A 17,334-nucleotide genomic window follows, 5' to 3' on the forward strand; every position below is an offset into this window, starting at 1 on the left:
TGTCCATTTCTCTGATTCTGTTCCTGTTCTAGCTGATTCCTTAGTTTTTGTTTTCATTGTTTTTCTTTTCTTATTAGGTTAATTTATTGATAGTTATGAGTTTGTTGTCATTTTATTGTTCATATTTTTTATCTTCTTTTTTCTTAGATAAGTCCCTTTAATGTTTCATATAGTAAGGGCTTGGTAATGATGAACTCCTTTAACTTGACCTTGTCTGGGAAGCACTTTATATTCCCTTTCATTCTAAATGACAGCTTTGCTGGATAGAGTAATCTTGGATGTAGATCCTTGCTTTTCATGACTTCGAATACTTCTTTCCAGCCCCTTCTTGCCTGTAAGGTCTCTTTTGAGAAATCAGCTGATAGCCTTATGGGAACTCCTTTGTAGGTAACTGTCTTCTATTCTCTTGCTGCATTTATGATTTCCTCTTTGTCTTTAATCTTGGGTAACTTAATGATGATGTGCATTGGTGTGTTCCTCTTTGGGTCCAACTGCTTTGAGGCTCTCTGGGCTTCCTGGACTTCCTGGAAATCTATTTCCCTCTCCAGATTGGGGAAGTTTTCCTTCAAGTAAGTTTTCAATTTCTTGCTGTTGTTCTTCTCCTTCTGGTGCCCCTATAATTTGGATATTGGAACATTACAGGTTGTCCCAGAGAGTCCTCAGCCTCTCTTCATTTTTTTTCAATTCTTGTTTCTTTATTCCGATACAGTTGGATGTTTACTTCTTCCTTTTGTTCCAAATCATTGCTTTGAATCCTGGTTTCCTTCTTGTCACTGTTGATTCTCTGAATATTTTGCTTTATTTCATTTTGGGTATCTTTCATTCATTCTTTCATTTTTTGAACAAACTCAATCAGTTCTGTGAGCATTTTGATTACCAGGGCTTTAAATTCTCCATCAGTTAGGTTGGCAATGTCCTCATTGCTTAGTTCCGAGGTTTTGCTGTGTTCCTTCATTTGGGCCCTATTTCTTTGTCTTGGTGCCCCTGATAAGTTGTAAGGGGCAGAGCCTTAGGTATTCACACAGTCAGGGCAACCCTCTTTGCGGCACTGTCTGTGGGGGAGGGGCCAGAGAGGGAGCAATGCAGCTACCTGCTTGTCTCTAGCACACTTTCCAACAGACTCTTGAGTCAGACTGGAAGTATCTCTCATTGTGGCAACCCCAGCCATAGCCCACAGTCAGCTCTGAGTCTCAGCTCTAAGTTTCCCCCTTAAGTCAGTCCCTCCTGCGCAGCTCCACTCCTCAGCCACCTTGCAGCAGTTTTTCTGAGTTGCCTTCCCTGTGGTGTCTGCCTTACCAGTCTGGTGGTTCTGGTTGATTATTTTTTAATTCCCTGGTTGTCGGGGTTCCTTGCAGTTTGATTTTCTGGTACTTCTGGTTGTTTATTGATTTTAGATTGGTTGTTATCCTCCTCTTGGTTGTGAGAGGAAGTGAAGGGTTTCTACCTACACCTCCATCTTGGCTGGAACTCCATGAATGTTTCATTTTAGTCATACTTTTCAACTACAGAACTTCTACTTGGTTCATTTTTTATAATTTCTATCTTTTTATTGATTATTTGATGCAACATTATCATCAAACCTTTCTTTACTTCTTAATCGTGGTTTCTCATCTTTTTTTTTTACATGTTTATAATGGCCATTTTAAAGTCTTTTTCTGAAAAATGCAAGATCTGGTCAATCTCACGGGCAATGCTATCAACCAAGAGTCCCATAGTCCTGCAAAGCTATTCTTCAAAAATGAAGGCACAACAGACAGTTCTAGATAAATAAGAACTAGGAGAAGTTGTTGCCAGCACACTCCTTACAGTATATACTGAATCAAGTTCCTTCAAATTCAAAGAAAAAATGAAAGCACCAATAAATGTAATTGTGTCCCTACAGATGACAGTTTAAATGAATAGTATTTCAGTCTTTGAACTGATTTAAGAAGCAATAACATACTATAATATGTACACAATGTACACAGGAATGTGCTGTATAAAGGAGGTCAGTGGGCACAAGCCGGTCCTGGGCTGAGAAAATGGCTGCAGAAGGTAAAGTAGTCATGACAGTGTATTACTGGGTTTGTAACAACAGACATACTGTTTATAACAACACACAAAAGCAGTGGGTAAAGAAAACAGACCTATACAGGAGTAACATTTCTGTATCTCTGGTATTAAGCTGGTACAAATCAGAAGCTGATTCTTTTGTTATGATGCATGTATTAACCTAGAGCAACCAGTGGGGAAAAAAAGTAAACTGGTTCTGGGGTGCTTATAATATAAACAAGCAGCTCCCTACCCCATTCCTCATCATCTTGGTCATTCACTCCCTAGAAGCAAACACTTTTTATTGCTTTTAGTGGTTTTCTTCTGGGATCTACTTTCATATTCCATGTAATGAGCATGAATGGCTATTTCATGGTTTATCAATAAATGCATCATTTATCTACTTTCAGTTACAGCAGGTAAGGACTTACCAGCAGGACCCCATCTTCCCCCTAACTTGCCCTTTCTTCTCTCTTCTTAAAATAATTACATCACAACTTTTGGTTAGATCAATATTTTCTTTACCATACCATGATCTTATAGATATATGGAATTTAATCAAGTAGTGTACAATGATTATATTTCATTCCCTGAACAATTTGTTTTCCCCTCTAGAGTTAATAATTGCCTTCTCTTTTAGTTTATTTAAACTCATGTGCCCATCACTACTTCTCACCAAACTGCACAAAAGATCACTTAACTTCTCTGGACACTATTCTTCAAGTGAACAAACAAGTCAGGGGCTCCCTCACTGCCAGTTTCCCCCTTGGGAGTCTCTCTCTGGTACCTTCTGTCCCATTTCTATCTGTTGTATGGCTGCTGGGTTAGGACCTTCCTTTACCTCTGACTTGGGCTTCACTTCCTCTCTGTCCTCTCTCCCTTTCTCTCTGCCTCTTCCCCTCCCTTGCTTTTCTTTCTTTCTATCCTTTTCTTGGTTTCCTCTTCATTGTAGAGGAACACATCTTTTAGCAGTTTTTTCAGAGAAATGGAGCATAAGAAATACTTGCACATCTGAAAACACCTTTGTTCTACCTTTCCATATGAGTATTAGCTAGGCGGGGCTTTATCAATCGAAAATAATTTTCCTTAGAATTTGGGAGGTATTTGGAGCATTTTGTATTTTTCTTTTGAGTGTTTTTTCAAATGGCCAGTTATCCATATAATTTTCAAAAGCCAGTTGGAAGCTCTAATCATGGGTGGAGGTTTTCAACTGGCAGGCTTCCCTAAAGTTAACTGAACTGGGACAGGACTATTTCATGGAGGGGCCCTCATATCAGCATCTATCAATGTTTGATAAGGGATCATTCCATTTCCCCAGAGAGGAATCCACCAATATCCTGGCTGCCAGTGCCTTGGGATCTGAGCAGCTGCTTGGTAGGGTCTCCCACTCTCTGTGTATGCTCTCTGTCTTTCACTTTCTGCTGTACCTGGAGTCCCTGGCTCTGGAGAATAAACTTCCTAACTCCTGCCCAGATAAGGAATGGGCCAGATCCTGGCTGCAAAAGACGGGAGAAGGTCCTTGAAAGTCTACCTCTTAATTGATCCCTGTTTTCAGTCTCTCATACCTCATCTCTGTCCTCTGTAGCACACGAGGCCTCCAAGTCCTGTGCCTTTGGGACTCTGGCGTGACTGGGCTTGTTTCTCAGTACCACCCTTGCAGGTATTTGCTATGCAATTTTCTTAGCCCTGTTCACTTCTCCATTCATTTCCATCTTCCAAAAATGTGATGAAATATGTCATTTGCTGTGGTCTCCTCTCTCATTCTCTTTGTCCTTGTGTTTATACCATTTTTACTCCTTTATTCTTATTTTGGTGAGGTTTTGGGAGAAAGCAGAAATAAAAGTATGTGTTCAATTTGCAGTCTTTAACCAGAAATCTTCTCCTGCCCCCATTAATTATTCAACCACCTGCAATCTAACTTCTGTCCCTATGAATGCACTGAAACAATACCTCTCAATGCCATCAATGGCCTCTTTGATAAACCAAGGGGTAGCCTTCAGCCCTGTCTGCTTGCACCTTCTCATTGTCCCTGTCCTAGATACCTGTGGTACTGTGCTCCTGATCTTTCTCCTACTTTCAGGATGTCTCTTTTCAGTTGTTTTCTCCATAGGCTCATTTTCTCTGTCTACTCCTTTAACGTTGTCTGTGTCCTAGGTCCTCTTTTATCCTTTATCTACCCACCAATCCTTCCCAGACTTTTTTCTCCCATTTTTATGCTGGCAACTCCCAAATCATTACTTCCAGTCTAAACCTTCAAATTTATTTATTCAACTGCTTCCTGGATATAGCCTTTAGATGATGCACAGAAGCCTAAAACATGGCAAAGCCAAAATTCTCTTCCGGCTTTTCATGCTCAGCAGCACTTGCCCAAATCTGTTCTTCCTTCTGGGTTCTTGATCTCATTTGCTGGCATCACCATCTAACCAGTTGCCCAAACTAAAAACTTAGAAATCTTTATATATATTTAAAAAGATATATGTGTATATATAATATTTATTTACATAAATATACACATGTATATAGGAATTTTATTATAGGAAATTTCAGACATATATAAAAGTAGAAAGAACAGATGTTTTTAACATCTAACTTTATTATGAACATACAGCCAACGTTATTTCAGTAATGGTCCCCACTTCTTCCCCTTCCCAGATTCTTTTAACAGACTGCTCAGGTATCGTATCACTTCATCAGTACAAAGTACGTATCTCTGAAAGACAGGTCTTAGAAGTCTCTTTGACTGCTCTCCTCCTTCCTTATTGCTAACATCAGTTGGTGATAATTTATCTCGGAGGCTGCCTGCAGACTTCAAGATCAAGTCCAGGCTCCTTACCGTGGCACATATGCTGCCGGCACTACTGTTGCAGCCCTGGGCCTTCCTCTGCTCTTACCCCGTGCTCCAGCCGTACCACATGACTGTCCCATTCCCCGAGGGGGTCCATCGACTCTGCATGTGATGCCCTGCTGCCTGGATGTCTCTTTGGTCACTTTTTCTCCTAGCTAGCTTATGTGGTGGCAGAAGGCACCTCTATGATACTTGTATCATCTCTGTGGCAGTGCTTATGACACTGTACTCTACCTGCAGAGTGGACTGTCTTCCCTACTACACTGTGAGCTCTTTGAGAGCAGGAATCGGGTCTTATGTCTGAATCACCAAAGCTTAATACAGTGCCTGCCCTGGCTGGAGTGTCTCAGTGCATTGAGCACTGGCCTACGAACCAAAAGATTGCTGGTTCAATTCCCAGTCAGTGCACATGCCTGGGTTGGGGGCCAGGTCCCTGGCTGGGGGCATGTGAAAGGCAATCACACATTGATGTTTCTCTCCTGCTCTTTCTCCCTCCCTTCCCCTCTCTCTAAAAATAAATGAATAAAACCTTCAAACAAATACAGTGCCTGGGATGAGGTAGGTCTCATGTATTTGTAGAATGAATGAAGACATTTCAGGGAAACAAATGACAGGCTACATTGTAGGAGACAGGATAGAGGAAGACCTGGGGATTGAAAACGCCTGAGTTTCAAGTATGGGAGTCCAGGGAATGGTAATGGCACTAACAGAAATGAGAGAGACTTGAAAAGCAAGCTGCTTTTGAGAGGTGATAATGAAATCTAAATTTTTGTACATGTTAATATAATGTATTGGTGGAATACCCAACAGCACACAGTGATCGAGGAGCAGAAAGATGAAGGAAAGTATTCATGGCACAGTTGGAGGACAGTATGAAAAAGACAGAAGGGGCTTATGGAAAGGAAGTGACAGAACATTGTGGAATGTATTGGGACCCAGAAGAGCCCTGTGAGTGCTTGTCTGTGTCAGCATGTGTACACAGTGGCTTTTTCTTATTGGTCTGCATAGGGGCTGGGTGGTCATGTACATGAGAACATTAGAATTACCATATTTTATTACAATTGAATGAGGTAATATGTTAAATGAGTTATTACTTAGAACAGTGTTTGCCACATACAAAGCACTCAAGTCTTAGTTGATTATTATCTTACTATTATCGTTTGGCCTTTGGTAACTTTTACCCTCTGACCAGAAGATCCCAGGGCTTTATTTGCCCATCATCTTGTGGAAGCTATGAAAATCTCTATCCTTCTCCTTGGTAAGGGATCAGAATAAGAAATTTCCATCTAGGAATCATTTGGTGAGAGGTGGCAGCCAAAGTCCTAAAACCAAGTGCTCTGTCAAGGAAGAAAATGTCAAGAGAGAATAAAGAAGCATGCAGTGAGCCCAGAAGGCACTGATGGCTGGGAGCAGTGGGACAAGCAAACAAGAAAACGAGTACCTTGGGCAGAGTTGCTGGAAGAGGCTATGGAGCAAGCAGGTCACAGATGCTGGGGGAGGAGAGAAGTTGCTACAAAGGTCTTGTTAATAGGGTTGAAGCAACAAGGTCAGGAGGATGAACTCTGAACCAGCCCCTGGATCTGACCAGGAGAAGAGGTACCATGAGTAATGAAGTAAAGCTTCAGTGGTCAAGAGAGTATGTGATGAAAGCAAGCAATTGCTTAATTCATCTGAATTCATTTAATTCATTTGATAATTCATTTGAAAAAGTTACAGGTTGAAGGGAGACAGGAACTTTCCTTTATTTCCTCATGGGTGAGTCAAGGATGTCTGAAGTCAGAAGGAGGAATCAGTAGGGAGAGGGTAAGACTGGGCTGCAGAGGGAAAAGACATGAAGCAGTAAAGGAACAAGGATTCCCTGCCTAGGCAGAAGGGCAGCCACACACTCAGTTTGCAAAGAAGGGTGCAGGGTAAGTGCAAGTGGTGTCTGAGAATCTTCTGTAAATACACACAGACTCTCTTGTGTTTGAGACAGTCCTCTCGAACCCCACTCACCCTCCTCCTCTCTGGTGGAGAGTTTAGACCCAGAGTCAGATCTAAAGGAACCCAGGGCCCCCAAAGGCTTTCCCCCATTCCCTCCTGCTAATAGGAAGAAATAATAATCTGTCTTGCTCTAAAAGCTGCACTGCCCAATATGGAAGTCACTACCATATGTGGCTAATTAAATTTAAGTATAATAAAGCAAAATGTTAGTGCTTCGGTAACACTAGCCACATTTCAAGTGTTTAATAGCCCTGTATGACCAATGGCCACTGAACTCAGTAGCACTGGTAGGGAACATTTCCATCACTGTACAAAACTCTGCTGAACACCACTGCTCTCAAGTCTTACTGGTGTTTCACCTCCTCTTCTGTCTTATGCACATTTGGCTCCCCTCCACCTTACAAAAAGTTCACTTTCTAGCACTCAGACACTGAATCATCCCGGTCTTGGGAACAGACTACAGCTTGGCTACAGAGGAAGAGGTTTCGTGACTGTCTTCGGGACTGAGTTGCTCAATGCTGTATTAACTGGGCATACTTCCCTCAATCTCCAAGCACACGCACAAGCTTGTGCCTTCTGTTCTGTCTACTTAGGGTTAAGTGCGTCCCAACAGAGGGGAAGACACCTTCACTGGCCTCAGAAATTAGCAGGGTCCTGTTTGTGGTCCTCCAAACTGATGAGAGGCTCCATTGGCAAAACTTCCAGGGTCTCTGCCTCTCCTGGCTTCATCCTCTCTCTCCACTAGTCCACCTCAGTCTCTTCTGCCCAGGATGGTTTGTTCTTTCTTGTGCTTCCTAGCAACAAACAAGCAGTTGCCAGATGCCTCTATACCTAGGGAAGTTTGTCAGACATGCTGGGGCAACAGTGCTGGTTCATGAGAAGCAGAGAATGACCAAGCTGGAAAGTACCCTAACCCTCCTCTAAGTCAGCCCTTCATTTGATAGATGTGGTTCTGGGTTACTTTGTTACCTAAATGACAGAAAACAGTCACGGGGGGAGGTAAAAGTTAAAAGGTACACTATCTCCAAGACACACATGGGGGGTTGGACTGATCTGCATCCCTGAGACTATTTTTGAACTTCTCTGCCTTGGCTGATGCTTTGTGCCCTTTCCAAGGTAGCACTTGTGTTACAAAAATTTCAGTGGATTACACCCCTGAATTTCCCTCCAGTAGAGGCAACTGGGCAAGCACTGGACATGGTTAGGAAGAGATGATTCTTCCCAGTGACACCTCCACCCGAGGGAAGCTGCCTCTGACCCTCCTTTCCGAGCTCCCTTTTTGGGCCATTCCTCCTCTTGTAATTGCTCTGGTTTGACCATTTCCTATGAAGAACGGTAAAGTGAGGACACAGTTCTAGTTTGGGTACAAAACATATCATGCTTCAATTTTCACAAAAAATACCAAATAACTCTGTTAAATTTTCTGAAGAAAAAAGAAAGTCCCCCAAGGAGCAGGAGGTAGGGAAACCCTCACATGGGAACATCGGGAAACTGCAGACAGATGAAATGCTAGCCCCAATTCCCCAGTCCTGCTGTCTCCTTTCTGGGAAGGTGCCCAACCTCTGTGCTCAACACAAAACCGCATCTCTGACTTACAGACCTCAGACAACCCCAGTGACCCTGGGGCAGATGGAGGTGGGGTCAGATGGGTAACTACAGTCGATGGAGACATCACCCTTCTCCTCTGTCCCACCCCCAACAGACCGCATGTGACTCTCTCTGTACTAGACAAGGTTGAGAATCAAAGGAAGAAACTCTGACTCTCTCTTCACCCAAAGGCCACTGGGATGAAGAGAATTGTCTGGCAAGCTCTCAGCATGGAATTCAAAGGACTATCGTTCAACATCGTCTCCCCAAGTCCCTACCCACTGCCCACTGGTCTTTCTAGCCTCTCCAGTCAGTTGTTCAGCAGCTCCTTTCCACTACCAGTAACTTGGGAGAAAGGTCTTGTTTAGGCAGTCAGGGGGCCAGCCAACTCAGAAGCAGCAACATGTCCTAAAATGGTCACAGAAAACTCCACAGGTCTGGCTGAAGCTCAGCTCCTAAAGGAGTGGGGTAGAACCCGGGGAGGATGAGTTCTCCATCACCCCGCCCCAATCTCAAGCCCAAGATTAACTGCCTTTCTGCAGACTACTTACCATTCCACAGTACTTCCAGTGAGTGAGGGGACAGTGGGATAGCCTTGTTCTCTTTTAACACGGGGCTGACGTAGGAAGCTAAGTAAGGGACAGATGTCCAGATCTGTTAAAGGAAAGGGGGTATGGTGGGTAAACCAACAAGACTGAAATCTCTCTCATCAACTTGAACTTAAGGGCCCATTTCTCTTTATTTTTCCTCTCCTCATCACCTTCTTTCATTCTTGAGGCTCCTGCTGACATCATGGAGTGCTCCCTATGGCACCAAATCAAGGAGCCACAGGAAATGGCTGTGTACAGGGTAGAAGATGAGAACAGAGCACCCTGAGAGTTCCAAGGCATACTTAGGTCCCATTTACTCCCTACAAATGGTTTGGAAACTTCAATTAAAGTTAAAAACGGGTATCAGCTGGGATGAGGGTAGATGAATGAACAGACATTTATTAGCACTTATAACATGTAGGCAATGGTTTAGGCCTTTCGCCCCTCCCTTGGTCACTCCACACAGGCTCCCTGTCCTGACAACACCTGCTCACCTTGGCTGCATTAACAAGTCTCCAAGCATTGAGCAAGCCGAATCCATGCTGGTGGCTGTGGCTGAAGCCTGCCTCATTGGTGACCCAATCTGCGTGGCGATCCTCATACTGAGAGGACAGAGGTCCTGATTAGTCTCTTCGATTTCCAAAGTGACCTCAGCAACCTAACTCTGGCTTACCTGCTCACCCAGCCAGCTGAAGCCAATCCAGACTCTCCCACCAAGGCCCCTGGGAATGGATTCCCCAAGGACAAAAGGTCAAAGCCCCATGATGTCACCATCCCCGTGGCTTGCATCTAGAGAGGGAGACAGGAGTCACAGGCTCCAGAGAGGGAGCCCAGCCAGAGCTCTCCTTTGTAGGTAAAATGGCATCATCAGAATAGGTACAAATGAGTGTAGGTCTCTGGTCTTGACAGGGTGCCCACTTCTATTCTGCTCACATGCAACTCTGAGAGAGATTTGGCATCTAACCTCTGGAACATTTAGAACCTGAAGCCTCCTAATACCTGTAAGAACTCTGGGGTGGGCTGGGCCAGGTCACGTGTCTACCTGATAACATCTCACCTGGGTGGCTGTGAAGACAATGATGTGCTGGACATCACGCCACGTGAGGCAGGGCCGCACCTGCAGCATGAGGGCTATCATGCCAGCTGCCAGAGGGGCTGCAGCTGAGGTCCCTGTGTGGCCCTCAGTACAGCCTGTGCCCTTCTGCAGATCCCAGTCAGTGGTCACCTGGGAAGTGAAATGGAGGTGAGGGGATTGGGTTAGAGATTGCATTCACAGGGGCTGTGGAGGGTGGGGTACAGACTGGTCCTCAGAACAAGCATTTCAGGTAGGCCCTTCCTTTGTGAGAGCTCAGTCTTTGACCAGAGGGAGGCCCACCAGCAGGTCAAGACAAAGGAGAGCCTTAACCCTTCTAGGTCTCACAAGAGAATCCCTGGAGAGCTGAGAAAGAATACAGACTGAAGAGTTGCTCATGAAGGTCTGGTTGTGTGTGAAAGGAGGTGGAGGCATGGGAGAGGCCTACTGCAGAGGGCAACATCCTGATTCCTGCTGCTCTAACCACCCACCCCAGATTCTCCACCCCAAAGCCCAGTCCCAACCCTCCAGACCCCACAACCACACTAGACAGAGAGGAAGTGGTTGGGGAGCTTCTGGCCCCAGCTGGAGCTGGGATGACAACAGCTCAGCGATAAGGAGATGCAATGACATCAATGTAAACAAAGGGCATGTGTTCCTGGGGAGAGGGGCCTGTCCCCTTGCCCAGCCCATGGGCTTGGTATAGGGTCAGTGTCTACACTGCCTGCCTGCCATGGCCTTGGCAACTGACATGACAAGCTGCGTCACTGCTTTGCACCTGGTGCCTCTGTATGGCTTCCATGAGTCCCGGCTTCTCTACCTGCAGTTCTGAGTGGGAGGGGGCAGTGGGGGCGGGAAGAAGAATTGCCCAGCTTTCTCCCCCCAAGGGGGATAGATGACATCTGTCCCCCATCAAGTTCTTTTTATGCTGTAAATATCCCTGGAGCCACAAACGCTTTAACTGAGAAGGGCCCTGCCTAACTCTGCTCCACTCTGTGGCACTTGGGCTCTAGCACATGGTGCCAATGTTAAGACCAGAGGATTTTTTTCTTTTATTAAACTTTATATTTACGGTTGACGCTATTACAGATGTCCCCATGTTCCCTCCCTTTGCCCCCCCTCTTCTCAGCCTCTGCCCGCCCTTCCCTCTGGCCATCACCACACTGTTGTCCGAGTCCATGGGCCATTCACATATGTTCTTTGGCTAATGCCTTCCCCTTCTTTCATACAGTCCCTTCGTTCCCCCTCCCCTCTGACACTTGTCAGTCTGTCCCATGTATCCATGCCTGTTTCTATTTTGTTCTTCAGTTTATTTTGTTCATTAGATGCTATATATAATTGAAATAATATGGTTATTTGTCTTTCTCTGTCTGGCTTACTTCACAGACATTCTGTCTTTTTTACGGCCGAGTGGTATTTCACAGCTTTCTTTTTGTCCACTCACCTACTCATGAGCACTTGGGCTGCTTCCGGATCTTAGCTTTTGTAAATAACGTGCATATATTCTTTCCTATTAGTGTCTCTGGATTTTTAGTATCTATTTCTGGACATGGGATCGCTGGGTCAAAAGGTAGTTCCATTTTTTATTTTTCTAAGCTTCTTTTCTGGGTCTGGTAGCAGGGCCCTAACTCCTGTCCAGAGCTGCCATTTCCATACCCTGCTCACTGCCTCCCTCCCCACTGTGACAGTGGCTGCCAGGAGCAGCAGTTCCCACTCAGATGCCAGGAACTTCCAGAAGGAAACGAGAAAACTCTCCCAAGCTGTCACCTCAATGAGAGGGGGAGGCCTGGGCTGTGCCAGGGAGCAGACTGATTGTTTCCTGTTAAGGAAACAGTCTCACAGTGAGCATCTAGTGTGTAGCCGGGAGGCCTGGGAACTTGCTTGTGGAGGCAGGAGCCCCAGGCAGCCCCAAGGAAGTCCAGGGAAGTGCTGCTGACAGCTGGATGGTGGGCAGCATGTGCCTGCACACCCTGCCCTCAGGGAGACTGCTTTACTGAGCTGGTCACTGACCAGAGACTGGCAACAGAGACTGGCTTTCCAAGGCAAAGACATTCCAAAGATGGAAACTTGGCAGGATAAACTGTCTTTTCATTTCTGGATGGGTTACAGTTCTGATGGAAGGTGGGGGTGGGGAAAAGCAGTGGAATTGAGTTGGGAGGACAAAAACCAGACCCCTGGGGGCAAGGCTGACAATTACGCCTGGGGACTCCTGTTGGTTCCTGGGCCGGGCCAGATGAGCAGGTCCCCCGAGTGCTGCCAGGGAGAGAAGAGTACAGTTTGTTCTTGCTCTTACTCCTAGCCCAGTCTGGCCTGGGGAGGCTGGCGGGGGGTGGAGGTGCCCTTCTGTACCCAGACCCCTGCCTGCTAAGCAAAGCCTTTCTTGCTGTCTTACTTCAGTACACTCCCTTTTCTCCCCAGGGTGGAAGGGTGGTGGGCAGGGGTCAACTGGCCCAGAGCCTTGGAACACTGTGTTAACCAGAAGTCATTTACTGACAAAACAAAACTTCAGTTTTGGAAAGTGAATTTGGCCCAGCAGGACACAGAGCAGCCTACTTCCCAGTGGCCCCAGAGAGACCTCCTGATCCTGGCCACTGGAGAAATCTCACACACCTGGCCCCAGCCCAGTTCTTGCCTGAATCCCCCTCCCCAGTTTATTCTATTATGGAGGGCAGCAAGGATGGCAGGGAGCTCTGGGATGACAGCTGTGAGACCTGGCTTGAAGATGCTGGGATGGAGCAGAGCCAGCCAAGTGCAGGCACTAGACCCTGAATTCTTGTAAAGCTTCCCATAGCCTGAGGAGCTCCACTCCCTTGCTATACCCAATCTCTTGTTTGCTGTGGCCTCAATTCTAGCACCAAAGAAAGAGTTCTTGTGGGTTGACAAAGACATTCCCTGGACTCTTTATCCCACCCATCCTATAAATGCAACCACTAGCTTTACTCCTGATAATGACCATGAGCAAAACTCACAGTATTTACGTAAGGGCTGAATAGCGATGGAATGATGACTTTTTTTAAGCCTGCAGAAATTATCCAAAGCCCAAATTCTACTAAAGATTGACATTTCAAAGAAGTTCTTTAATCATTGTGATGCTGAGTAGTACCTGTAACAATACAGAAATTTGTAAGTGAAAATTTTAAAGATAAAACCCACTTTGAAGGACTTCCACTAAGATGGAGGCGTAGGTGGAAGCACTGCGCCTTCTCGCACAACCAAGTTTAAAAACAACAAAGTTCTAGCAACAAAAATGCAGCCAAACCACAGAAAATTGAACTATACGGAAGTCTGACAACAATGAACCCTTCAGCCAAACTGGTAAGAGGGGCAGAGCCAGCAGCAGAGCAGGGTCAGGCCGAAAAGATCCACCAGACTGACCTGGGCGCGTGACCCAGGTGTGTGACCCAGGTACGCCAGCAGCCGTGGGCAGATCCAAGGTGAGGATTGGTGGGTGGACCCACTGAGGGCGCAAGGCGACGGACCCACTGTACACTGACCAGTCACACATTCGAGTGCAGATAAACTGGTGAAGGAGTGAGCAGTGAGACGGACCGTGCAGGCCCCAGTGGCGGGAAGCAGCAGAAGGGACCGCTATTGTCCCTCTCTGACCCCGCCCCCACATACAGTGTTACAACCCAGTGACCTGGGTAGCCCCACCCTGGTGAACATCTAAGGCTCTGCTCCTCATACCTAACAGGCACAAACAGATCAAAACATGGCTCAAGAACAACTCAGAGCCCCAGATCCCATAAATCTAATCAATGAAGAAATAGCCAAACTTTCAGATGCACAGTTCAAAACACTGGTGATCCGGATGCTCACAGAACTGGTTGATTTTAGTCACAAATTAGAGGAACATATGAAGGCTAAACTAATTGAAATGAAGGGAAATACACAGGAAACCAATAGTGATGGAAAGGAAACTGGGACTCAAATCAAAGGAGTGGACCAGAAGGAGGAAAAAAATGACCAAACAGAAAAGGATGAAGAAACAAGAATTCAAAAAAAGGAGGAGAGGCTTAGGAACCTCCAGGACATCTTTAAACGTTCCAACATCTGAATTATAGGGGTACCAGAAAGGGAAGAGGAACAGCCATGAGTAAAAAACTTATTTAAACAAATAATAAAGAAGAACTTCCCCAATCTGGCAAAGGAAATAGACTTCCAGGAAATCCAGGAAGCTCAGAGAGTCCCAAAGAAGTTGGACCCAAGGAGGAACATACCAAGGCAAATCATAATTGCATTAGCCAAAATTAAAATGAAGGAGAGAATTCTAGAAGCAGCAAGAGATGAGGGGACAGTCACCTACAAAGGAGTTCCTATCAGACTGTCAGCTGATTTCTCAAAAGAGACCTTCTAGGCAAGAAGGGGCTGGAAAGAAGTATTCCAAGTCATGAAATCCAAAGACCTACATCCAAGATTGCTCTATCCAGTGAAGCTTTCATTTAGAATGGAAGGGCAGATAAAGTGCTTCTCAGATAAGATCAAGTTCAAGGAGTTCATCATCACCAAGCCCTTATTATATGAAATGTTAAAGGGGCTTATTTAAGAAAAAAGAGTTTAAAAAATATGAAGAGTGAAGAGATAGCAAACTCACAGTTATTAACAACCACACCTAAAACAGAAGCAAACTAAGAGGACAGCTAGATCAGGAGCAGAACCATAGAAATGAAGATCGCATGGAGGGTTAGCAACAGGGGAGTGGGAGAAGGAGAAGGGGGGAGAAGGTACAGAAAATAAGTAGCATAGATGGTAGGCAGAAAATAGATGGGGGGGAGGGCAAGAATAGTAGGGGAAATATAGAATCTAAAGAACTTGAGACACGTAGTCATAAACTAAGGGGGGCAATGGTGGGGGAGGGGGTGTGAGGGTGGAGGGGAATGAAGGGGGGAAATAGAACGACTGTAATAGCGTAATCAATAAAATATATTAAAAAATAAATAAAAATAAATTATTAAAAAAAACCCACTTTGACAGATTATTTGGGGCCCTTAGCCCTGCTGTTTCAGCAGGAGCATATGGTTAATACAGATCTGCTAGGGAAGAGGGACCTGAGGGACCAGACAGGGAAGCAGAGAACAAAAAGAAGTATGGTTGTGAGAGGTATTATGGGACAGCGGTGGGGAGTGGAGGGCCCAGAGGGTACTTACAATGCTCCGGAGCATTTTGTCCCCACCGCTGAACGTGACCGCCAGCATGGAGGCACACTCCTCTGCATAGAAAGGCATCCGTCCCTCCTCATCCACTGCACCTGGGGACACAGGACGGGAAATGAGAGCTGAGATAAAAGCCGATCACTTCAGAGTTATCTTTGAGTTATTTTTTGGGAAGTTATCTGAGTTTAAAAAAAAACTTCAGTGGCCCAAGTGCCTCAGAGTGCCCACTCTCCTTACCTGAGCAGGCAAACTCAAGTGGCTGAGGGTATTCTGTGCCCTATATACCATTTTCTTAAGAGGTTCGCCCCAGAGTAAAACTGGGGCATTCCACCTCTGCACCTGCTCATTCACTCATACCTTCATTTTCCTCAGCATTTATTATCTACTGTGAGTCACACACTGTGCAAGGAGGGCCTTATGGAAAAGGACAGTCCTGATTTCAAGATGCCTACAGTCAGGGAGGGAGTTAGGTAAGTAAAGAAGTATAGTAGGGATAGCAAATACCGTGGAAGGGAGCACGGGTGAGGGGCAGTAGGCCTACTGGTAGAGGGGCCAGAACACAGGTCCAACCAGCTGTGGTTGGTGGAGGTGGGGTGGGGTATCTCCAGAGGTTGGGCTGAAAGGGTTTCTAGGGAATGGTAACTTCTAAGGAAGTCCTGGAATCCTCAGAGAGCAAGGCTAGTCCCTCCTAACTATATGAACCTAAAGAGAAGATCATGCTCATATATGAAGATACACAAGAGCTAGGGCACACCAAGGTACACAGTCCCTCACCAGAGTCTCTCTCACTCTCTCTCTCTCTCTCTCTCACTCTCTCTCTCACACACACACACACACACACACACACACACACACACACCCCAAGGTACACAGTTTCCACACCACAGAGTGACTCACACAAGACGCAGTCCCCTCACCACTGAGTCACACGGAACCACAAGGTCACTACCTATGGTGACGGTGTAGATTGAGTTAGCGTAGCCATCATAGTTACAGTTGTCATTGTGTTGGCCCCCATTGCCACTGGCGACCACAAAGACACTCCCAAAGCCCTGGCGGCCAGCAATCACCCCATGTTGCAAGGCAGCCTGAGGAGTAAAAACACCCAGGAAATCAGTTGAGAAACTCAAACGAAAGACCTCTACCTTCCATACAAATTGTCCTCCCCTCCCCTTCCAGGAAGAACAAAGCCCAAAGGCACTAGGTATGGCAGGAAGAGATCTGAAGGTGGACAAAAGGGGAGGAAGTTGTTAAGCAACTGTTGATGGATGTACTTTGCTTATCAGGGAAGGTAGGGTCAGAAATGGGGAGCCAAGCACAAAATCAAAGGGAAATCATCTCAAAGCACTGCTCCCTTTCTTTCCCTCAGGACCTGTGAACTCCTCCTCCATTCTGCTGCCCCCAATTAGGAATGTTCTTCCCAAAAGGAGGTGGCAGGGTTACATGGCACAAGCCTGGCAAATGGGGGTGGGGCGGGAGAGGGACTGATTTGGAATATTCTTCTAAGAACTGAATGAAGAGGGTGTACTAAGTCTCCTAAAGTCTTCACACAGTTTAGTTACCTTTCCAAGCTGATGGGGGCCATCTACTGTCTTCCCGTCATCATCTGGTCCCCAGCTGTTGAGAAATACCCAGAGAGAAGAGCCAGAGCCAAGTTGTGACAGCACCCCCAGGCCCAGCAGTCTCAGCTGGCCACCTCTCTGCCTGGGCTCTTACTCTTCTTCCAAGGGTCCAGTTCAGGATTCCCGTTATTAAAGGACAGAAGGTTCAAAGGTTCAGCTCCCACTCCAAAGTGGAAAAGAGAAGCATATGCTAAGATTCTTTCCCTTGGAAACTTTCCCAATTTGGCACTATTTTAACCTGTTCCTAAAAATCCTTTCTGAGGTCCCAGGGAGCAAGAGATAGGACATAGTGGTAGACAGGGACAGGGGGGCCACCCTCTCCTGATCTAGGGATATATTAGTAGGCATGATGGAAGAGCAACCATGAAGGAAGAATTCAATCTGCGTAAACTCTTGGGTCTGGGTAGTCTTCTGTTCCTTCTCTAAGAGGAAATGTGCATTGTGGATGCCA

At 45.9% G+C, this 17,334-nt stretch overlaps 1 protein-coding gene across 6 annotated transcripts in view; it reads right to left on the reverse strand.

Moving 5' to 3' along the window:
• Positions 1 to 17,334, reverse strand: part of PCSK7 (proprotein convertase subtilisin/kexin type 7) — a 29,901-nt gene that overhangs the window by 6,402 nt on the left and 6,165 nt on the right. For all 6 annotated transcript variants that reach the window (XM_053672264.1, XM_037147282.2, XM_037147280.2 and 3 more), the window contains 6 exons: positions 16,824 to 16,878; positions 16,211 to 16,349; positions 15,256 to 15,356; positions 10,094 to 10,261; positions 9,531 to 9,638; positions 8,998 to 9,100 (listed from right to left, as the gene is read on the reverse strand). In XM_053672264.1, the coding sequence (XP_053528239.1) occupies positions 8,998 to 9,100; positions 9,531 to 9,638; positions 10,094 to 10,261; positions 15,256 to 15,356; positions 16,211 to 16,349; positions 16,824 to 16,878 (674 nt within the window). The remainder of the gene's footprint in view (positions 1 to 8,997; positions 9,101 to 9,530; positions 9,639 to 10,093; positions 10,262 to 15,255; positions 15,357 to 16,210; positions 16,350 to 16,823; positions 16,879 to 17,334) is intronic.

This window comes from Artibeus jamaicensis, unplaced genomic scaffold (assembly GCF_021234435.1).
Source record: "Artibeus jamaicensis isolate MK-2021 breed Jamaican fruit bat unplaced genomic scaffold, CSHL_Jam_final contig_196, whole genome shotgun sequence".
NCBI classification, from domain to species: Eukaryota; Metazoa; Chordata; class Mammalia; order Chiroptera; family Phyllostomidae; genus Artibeus; species Artibeus jamaicensis.